Here is an 8552-nt window from a genome sequence, read left to right on the forward strand (position 1 = left end):
ACTCCGCGCCGTACAGCCCGCAGCAGAACGGCGTCGTCGAGTGGCGCAACCAGACGGTTGTGGGGATGGCTCGGGCCCTCCTCAAGCAGAGGGGGATGCCGGCTGTCTTCTGGGGAGAGACGGTGGTGACGGCCGTCTACATCCTCAACCGCTCGCCTATCAAGGCGCTCGGCGGCAGGACGCCGTACGAGGCTTGGCATGGGCGCAAGCCGGTGGTCTCCCACTTGCGGGTCTTCGGCTGCCTCGTGTTCGCCAAGGAGCTTGGCCACATCAGCAAGCTCGACGACAGGAGCACTCTGGGAGTGTTCATCGGCTACGCAGAAGGCTCGAAGGCCTACCGCATCCTCGACCCGAAGACACAGCGTGTGCGCACGGCGCGCGACGTTGTGTTCGACGAAGGGCGAGGATGGGCGTGGGACAAGGCGATGGACGATGGCTCGGCTCCGACGTACGATGACTTCACTGTCGAGTACGTCCACTTCGAGGGAGCTGAGGGAGTAGGCAGCTCTTCTTCGGCGAGCGCGTCTACCCCAGTCCGCGAGCCTCCACCGACCCCGGCGCCTGCTACTCCGACAGCACCATGCTCTCCAGCCAGGACCTCGGCTGTGATGAGTTCTTCGCCAGCTCCACCACAGCCGGCAACGCCACGCACTCCAGCATCGACAGGCACCTCTCCGGGCACGTCTACTCCAGCTCGTGGCGAGCACAGCCCGGTTGAGCTCGCTACTCTGCTCTCTCACGACGAGGAGCGCATCGACGCGTACCACGACGGCGAGCCATAGCGGTACCATACGATGGAGAACCTTCTCAGCGACCAGCCGGTGCCAGGACCGGTGCCTCACGACCTGGAGGCACAGTTGCACCTTGCGTGTGACGACGGCGAGCCTCGGTCGTATGCAGAGGCCGAGAGACACGCGGCATGGCGCGCCGCGATGCAGTTGGAGATGGATGCGGTTGAGAAGAACCGCACCTAGGAGCTTGGTGACCTTCCTTGTGGTCACCGCGCGATCACCCTTAAGTGGGTGTACAAGCTGAAGAGGGATGAAGCTGGCGCCATCGTCAAGCACAAGGCTCGCTTGGTGGCACGAGGTTTCGTGCAGCAGGAGGGGGTCGACTTCGACGACGCCTTTGCTCCCGTGGCATGGATGGAGTCCGTGCAACTCCTCCTTGCGCTAGCTGCCCTGGAGGGCTAGCGTGTTCATCACATGGACGTCAAGTCGGCGTTCCTTAACGGCGACTTGAAGGAGGAGGTCTACGTGCACCAGCCACCGGGATTTGCGATCCCCGGCAAGGAGGGCAAGGTACTCCGCCTGCGCAAGGCCCTCTATGGCTTGCGGCAGGCACCGAGGGCGTGGAATGCCAAGTTGGATTCCACGCTAAAGGAGATGGGCTTCGAGCAAAGCCCGCACGAGGCGGCCATCTACCGACGGGGCAATGGAGGAAATGCCCTGCTGGTGGGTGTCTACGTCGACGACTTGGTGATCACCGGCACAAAGGATGCGGAGGTGGCGGCATTCAAGGAAGAGATGAAGGTCACCTTCCAGATAAGTGACCTGGGGCCTCTCTCCTTCTACCTAGGAATCGAGGTGCACCAGGATGACTCTGGGATCACTCTTCGACAGACCGCCTACGCCAAGCGTGTCGTTGAGCTAGCTGGGCTCACCGACTGCAACCCAGCTCTCACTCCAATGGAGGAGAGGCTGAAGCTGAGCCGCGACAGCACGACGGAGGAGGTGGACGCTACGCAGTACCGGCGTCTTGTGGGGAGCCTTCGCTACCTTTCCCACACACGGCCGGACTTGGCATTCTCCGTCGGCTATGTTAGTCGGTTCATGCAGCGACCAACGACGGAGCACCAGCAGGCTATGAAGAGGATCATCCGCTACGTTGCGGGGACTCTCGACCACGGCCTCTACTACCCGAGGTGCCCTAGGGCGGCACACTTCGTCGGATACAGCGACAGTGACCACGCCGGTGACATCGACACCAGCAAGAGCACGAGCGGGATCCTCTTCTTCCTCGGCAAGTGCCTCGTTAGCTGGTAGTCGGTCAAGCAGCAGGTGTTGGCCCTGTCCAGCTGCGAGGCCGAGTACATAGCGGCCTCCACCGCTTCGACTCAGGCGCTCTGGCTCGCTCGACTGCTTGGTGATCTCCTCGGCAGAGACACTAGAGCGGTAGAGCTCAGGGTGGACAGCAAGTCCGCTCTGGCCCTGGCAAAGAACCCCGTGTTCCACGAACGCAGCAAGCACATCCGGGTGAGGTACCACTTCATCCGAGGCTGTTTGGAGGAAGGGAGCATCAAGGCGAGCTACATCAACACCAAGGACCAGCTTGCGGACCTACTCACCAAGCCCCTTGGGAGGATCAAATTCCTTGAGCTCTGCTCCAGGACCGGGATGGTTCAACTCTCCCACAAGACGACGCACAAGACTTAGGGGGAGAATGATGGATAAGTCTCATGTGTGGCTGGTCTTTGTGGGCCTGTGCTGCTCACATGGTCCTTGTGACTGTTTTTCTGTTTTTAGGACAGCATCTTAGACTAGAGGACAACATCTTAGAGGACAACATCTTAGACTAGATGACAGCATCTTAGCTAGGACAGCATATTAGCATTTTAGACTAGCATCTTGGCATATGCTTGGCTGGCTAGCAACCTATAAGTATGTAACCCCAACCCCTCAGGTTGGTATGGCATTTGTGTGAGTTTGTGTGAGAAATAGACAAGAAAATTGCCCCAACTCCTAGTGTTATCTTCTCTCGATGAGAGTAAGAATTCTCCTACTACCAAGAGTGAGAATTCAGCGACTAACAAAATCTATCAGGTTGCAAATTTGCATACAATAGCTACAACAAGCACAAGTGAATACTGCAATGGTGTCCTATTCATAAATATATGACACAAGACTCTTGAGGTGCTCAAGAGCCTTGACAACGAAACTATAATATTTTCGAAAAGCGCCGGATTACTTGTTCACTAGGTATAATAATAATAATAAGACATAGTCCACCAATATGGAATCACTTTTCTGTAAGTCTTGGTGATCACTCAGAATAACAATAGGTGACAAAAGGGAATTACCATAGACTGCATCCTAGAAGCCATTTTACAATTTCCTGATAATAAGAAAGTGCAATGCATGCTTAAGGCCCTGACAAACAAATTCAGGGAAACATAGCAGGCCCATGTTTTATTTTATAATAACACCCAGATAGCATTTTCATTCATGCCAAAATATCACCAAACCAGTACATAATTCGAAGATGAGGACTGGAGGATTGTCTATAAAGGAGAAGCGTGACAATAGTTCACTTGAAGCAGCTAGCCAGTTACAAAGATGCAAACTAACTCAGGAATGCAACCTTACATTAGTATCACCAACAAGGCCGCCACTTAAAGTCACAAAACCATAAATCTGTTGTGTGTACTTGTGATCATATAAGTAATTGATTGATGCAATTTACCAAGCAGCAGATAATAGTGTGAAAATATAGTCAATAAGACAAAAGCTAGTCAAGAAATAGGTACTTACCTCCATCCATTGAACCAGAAAATATTGCTTTCAAATGATTGGGGTTTTTGGCCATGCACGATACCGCATCAATATGCCCATCCATAGCTCCGATAAATGGCTTAGCAAATATCTGCACAAAGTAGAGCAGAAAAATCATCATCCCAATAGAAATAGAAAGTAATAAAGAAACAAAACATGAATGCAGGGAAGGAGTAAGTGTCATACCTTCTCTAACTTGGCAGCATTGAGTGCCCGAGTATACTCAACAGCTTTCTCTTGACTACGAAGCGCTGGATCATAGTTGCGGAATACTTTCTGTTGAGACCAACAAGTGCATTAGGGAGTGAGGTGAAATTTTATCGATGCCTAAATGATTGACATGCAGTTGGGCAAAGACTCCAACCAGCGTTGGAAGTGGAATCCAATCCAACAAACTAAAAGGATAGCATAGAATTAGACTCTACAACAACGAGAAGCCGGATGAACAGGCAGTTGTATCAGCAAGGACAGGAATCACCGTCGCGATAAGGGACGCCTACCTGCAGGTCCTGGCTGCGCTCGCGCGTGTAGTCGTCGGTGGAGCGCGAAATCACCTTCACCCTCATCGCGCCCCCAAGGTCGGCGAGGCCAGAAAGCACTTGACGCCGACGAGGAGCTAGGCTTTTGCGCCGCGCAACGCCTTCCTCTCCCAAACGAGCGCCCAACGCCGCCGCCGCCGCTACCGCCGCGGGGGGGGGGGGGGGGGGGGACTCACCGGAATAATTTAAAGTTTACATTTGTTGTGGCCAGCACGCGCGCTGAGGCTGTCGACGATAGCAAATGGAATGCTGACTGTCCAAGTCGTGATGGGTGGTTCTCGTTGCGTTGATCGACGGGCGTAGGCGTCGTCTGATCAGAGCCCTGATGCGCCCAGGACGTTGTCGTCTCAGCCATTGGTCAGCCCGTGGCCAGTGGCCCGCGCGCATAGGCGCGTCCGAAGGACTAGTAAGACGTTAGCTGAACTGACAAAGAAGGGCTTCTCTAATCTCTACTCCTGGCTTTTCACACGGCCCAGCAGCCAACAGAGCCCGCCTGAGGCCCAGACCAGTCCGCTCCACATCAATCGGTCCACAACTCCCACACAAGCCACAGCTCACGAGCGCCGCCGCCAGCCGCCCTCTTCCCCCGCCGCCGCCGCCGCTCCGCCTGCCCCCGACACCTCTGAGGAATGCCCGGCGGCCGAAAGCTTCCGGCCCCGTTCGCCGGTTTCTCCCCCTTTGCTCGCTCCCTCATCTTCTCCGCCGCCGCCTCAAGCTGTCCAAAACCGTTTCCTCTCCCCGACGCTTCCACCTCCGCCGCCGACGCTGACGCCGAAACCCCTCGCCAAGGTACGCTTCCGCTCGTTCCGGAACGAGTTACCCCTATCCCGTTGCTCGAATCACGCCACTCAATGCACGTCTCGCTTGCTCACCAGACGACATGCCGCGGCCACCGTCCAAGCGCGCGAAGCGGACCGAGCCCTCCAGCGACGAAGTGGAGGACCACGGCAGCAGCGGAAGCGAAGAGGAGAGCTTCAGCACCAGCGGCAGCGACAGCGACAGCGACGACGGCGAGGAGTCTTCGGAGGAGGTGACCGCCTACCTGGAACTTGTAGCTCTCCTCTTACCAGGAACCCTTTGATTTCCCCCCTCCTAAATTTGGATGCGGGACCTGGCACCTGCAGCTCGAGACGGTGCAAGCGGACTTCGCCTTCTTCGACCCAAAGCTGAGCGACTTCCACGGCGTCAGGCTGCTGCTCAAGACGTACCTCGACTCCAAGCCCTGGGACCTCACCGGCTTCGTTGACCTTATCCTGGCACAGACGACAGTAGGCACGGTCGTCAAGTTGGCTGATGACGACGACGAGGAAGGGGAAGGAAACGGTGCTGAGAAGGCCAATTCCAGCAACAACACTGACGATGATGATCTATTTGGTCTCATTAGCATGCTCAATTTGGGACGATACGCTGTATGATTTGCGCATCCAGGCTTCATTTATGAACAAGATGTTCGATTTTGATCTGTTGATGCTCATGCTATATCTCTTTGTTGCTGATGATTTTCGCAGGAGGAAAAATGCATTAAGGATCTTAAGGAGTATCTGCTTGCTGTCTGTGCCGACAACGGTACTAAGAAGCAGCTCAGGTATCTGCTTGAAGAGAAAGCGTCAAGTGTGGGCCTGCTGGTGTGCCGCCGCTTTGTGAATTTCCCTTATGAACTCGTGCCTAAGCTGTATGACGCGCTCTTTGATGAGGTCTCCTGGGCAACAGAAGATGAGGTAATTTTATGTTCTGAAGCACCTTATTATCTGTCTATTTCTACTCGGATAATGAACTTGCAACTGTGTCTGCATGGCTTAAGCCAACAAAAGAACTCCGGGACTCCTTCCGGTTCAAGCACTACCTGTTGGTCGTCAGAATGCTCGAGGTGAGAATTATATTCTGTTTTCCCTTTCTATTGCCTAGCCTGGTACCAATTGCCTTGAATGTTTAAATGGGCCTGTTTCCATGCTCAGTGGATTAGAACCATGTAATATGACGTGTTGATCAACAATATCCAATATTTGTATCCCCCTGTATGTGAATGAGTGCTCATTTTGTTGTGGATTGCTTTGGTCATTACTCACTTGTCGATTGCTGCGTGCAGAGGAAAACCCCTGCAAAACATAAATCAAAGAAGAGAAAAGATGATGACGAACCTGTTATCTATCCGAAGTTAGAGGATGAAATTTTACACGAGGTATCAAAGCATGCTATTCAGGTTTTTGTTGTTTGTATTTCTTTTATGATACTAACAGATTCTTTCTTCTTCAGCTTAGCTCATGGTCTTTCACTTTTCCAATACGTTCTGAGCAGGCAGCTCAACAGGAGGTCAGTTGCATTTTATCATTTGCTGTTTTGTGATCTTGAAATATGCAATGCCGACTGGTTGTCTGTATGGTACTTTTAGTCGGTATTTGGATTGCATGACATCACTCATATCATGTCCTTAGAAACTCGGAGAAAATACTAGTAACCAAAGCCAAAGAATGTGAAGTTGGAATTTTTGTTTCTTCTCACCGTGTGTCTTGAACTTTTGTTAATAGCCCCTCCTGATGATTTATTTGTAATCTGCCTCCCGATGGTTATTTGTAATCTGCCATTGGTATGCATAGATGAATGTTTCAAATGATATGTGGCTTATAAGTTATAACTACCTGTTTGTGAAAATTGGAAGTTGTTCCTAAAGTGAACTTTCTGGCTCTTCACGCAGATGAAAAATTACAAAGAGATGGGCTTAGTCATGGCAATTAAAGCTGACGCAGTTCCAAAGTTTCGAAAGAAGTTGGAAGATTTGGTGTCCGAATAGTCCTTTGCGTAACTGACCAATGTGGAATTTTGCTGCTGTCCACATGGTTTGAAATGTCCACATTTCGCTTGATGTCATTAACGACTGTGATTCTGACTGTGAAGCGCGAATGGTGGTACTGTTTTTGGTGTTGATTTGCAACAAGGATTCATCCATGAACTAATCAAGAGATTTTATCATAAGCCGTACTTTTTCAGCCAACAAACAATATTTTTCTCTCACAATGAATCAGCCAACAGTACTTTCAACCATGGCTTATCAGCCAAGCGAACAGGGCAGTACATGTTTTATAGATAAGCACCATAGTTTAGCTGATGTGGATTGTGAGACACAATGCACAACACCAGGGTTGGGATTTCCGTTTGATACATATACCATTATATCCTTTTTTTCATGTTTCTGTGAGAATGATCGTTGCGATCTTAGTAAAGCAGAAACACAAACGCGATCAGAATATCAGACCATATCATGGGTCCTCCTGTTACGAGAAGCAGCAACAGCTTAGTGAAAGTTATTCGACGGCTGTGTCACCTGTCGTCGTGGCCTCCGATCGATCAGGTGTGGTGTGGGGGACTACCCTAGGGTTTTCGGACGGAGATAGAATGGGCCTATTCAATGGGTAGTTCCTGTTATAACGCTATATATTTTAGAGTTTTTTTTTTCCATGTGTGCCATTAACCATTATAAGGCTATCTCCAACGGTTCAAACCCAAACAGCAGACCTATTCTAACAATTGGGTCATGCACAGTGACTGAGTCTCCCACCAAAAAATTCCTTTCTCCAATAGCTGACCTATGATGTAGTACACCAGCCGCGAGATCCGGCACTGGTCTGGGGGATCCCCAATCGTTCGTGCCGCCGCTGGAATCGGACCCCGCCGCCGCCGCTACCGCCTCCGGTAGCAGTAGCTCCGAGGCCTCCCTGACGGGATCTGGTGTTGGGGCGCCTCTGCAGCCCTCCGCGCTCCTGCCTCCGACGACGCCGGGCACAGCCACCGCGGCTGGCGCTGGGATGCCACCTCCAACGCCGACGATGGTGCACCCCACCTCCGCAGCAACCTCCGGCGCTGGAGCGCCCTCGTGCCCGCGGCCCTCCACGCGCCCAACGACGACGACGTCGGGCACCGCCACCGTAGCTGGCGCTGCCACCTCCGGCGCGGGAGCGCCCCTGGGGACGTCCTCCCCGTCCACGCCGTCGATGGCGCCGGGCCCCTGCGCCACGGCCACCTCCTCTAGCAGCAGCTCCATCGAGCCCGCCCCAGCGGGATCCGGCTCTGGAGCGCCTCCGCAGGCGCGCGTGGATCTGGGCGGTCGCGGCACCTCCACTCCTCTAGTCGCGGTCGCGGCGGTCACGGCTCCTCCATAGCCGGCGGTCGCGGCGAGCGCGGCTCCTCCACTGCCGTCTTCCCCCGCTCCAAAGCTCTGACCCAGGCCGCCGTCTCGTCCGCGGGGCCACCACTACGGGCGCAAGATTTTTGCGTCGTCTCTCGTCGACGATGCTTTTTTGCGTTCCGGATGGCGTCGGACCCAAAATGGGTCCTTTGAATGGGTCATCTGTTGGAGGATGATTCCGGGTATGCAAAGTATTGTACAACACCGATTTTGCGTTTGGGTGTCTCCGTTGGAGACAGTCTAAGGCCCCGTTTGGTTCACGGGAAAAGCATAGGAAAAATG

The 8552-nt window shown here is 53.1% G+C and overlaps 2 protein-coding genes across 3 annotated transcripts in view; one reads left to right on the forward strand and one right to left on the reverse strand.

Annotated features, from left to right (window-relative positions):
- Positions 1–4234, reverse strand: part of LOC136531355 (uncharacterized) — a 27053-nt gene extending 22819 nt beyond the window's left edge. The window contains exons 1-3 of the mRNA XM_066524018.1: positions 4052–4234; positions 3738–3827; positions 3531–3642 (exon numbers count right to left, since the gene is read on the reverse strand). Coding sequence (XP_066380115.1) covers positions 3531–3642; positions 3738–3827; positions 4052–4117 — 268 coding nt within the window. The 5' untranslated portion in view covers positions 4118–4234. The remainder of the gene's footprint in view (positions 1–3530; positions 3643–3737; positions 3828–4051) is intronic.
- Positions 1–7041, forward strand: part of LOC136531356 (protein BCCIP homolog) — a 21441-nt gene extending 14400 nt beyond the window's left edge. Inside the window, exons 2-9 of one of the 2 annotated variants that reach the window (XM_066524021.1) lie at positions 4567–4879; positions 4966–5120; positions 5215–5499; positions 5599–5808; positions 5892–5957; positions 6177–6269; positions 6344–6400; positions 6783–7041. In XM_066524021.1, coding sequence (XP_066380118.1) covers positions 4720–4879; positions 4966–5120; positions 5215–5499; positions 5599–5808; positions 5892–5957; positions 6177–6269; positions 6344–6400; positions 6783–6878 — 1122 coding nt within the window. In that variant the 5' untranslated portion in view covers positions 4567–4719 and the 3' untranslated portion in view covers positions 6879–7041. The remainder of the gene's footprint in view (positions 1–4566; positions 4880–4965; positions 5121–5214; positions 5500–5598; positions 5809–5891; positions 5958–6176; positions 6270–6343; positions 6401–6782) is intronic. The other variant, XM_066524019.1, reaches the window with a different exon arrangement.
- The last annotated feature ends 1511 nt before the right edge of the window (positions 7042–8552 follow it).

Source organism: Miscanthus floridulus, unplaced genomic scaffold (assembly GCF_019320115.1).
Source record: "Miscanthus floridulus cultivar M001 unplaced genomic scaffold, ASM1932011v1 fs_329_4_5, whole genome shotgun sequence".
Taxonomy (NCBI): domain Eukaryota; kingdom Viridiplantae; phylum Streptophyta; class Magnoliopsida; order Poales; family Poaceae; genus Miscanthus; species Miscanthus floridulus.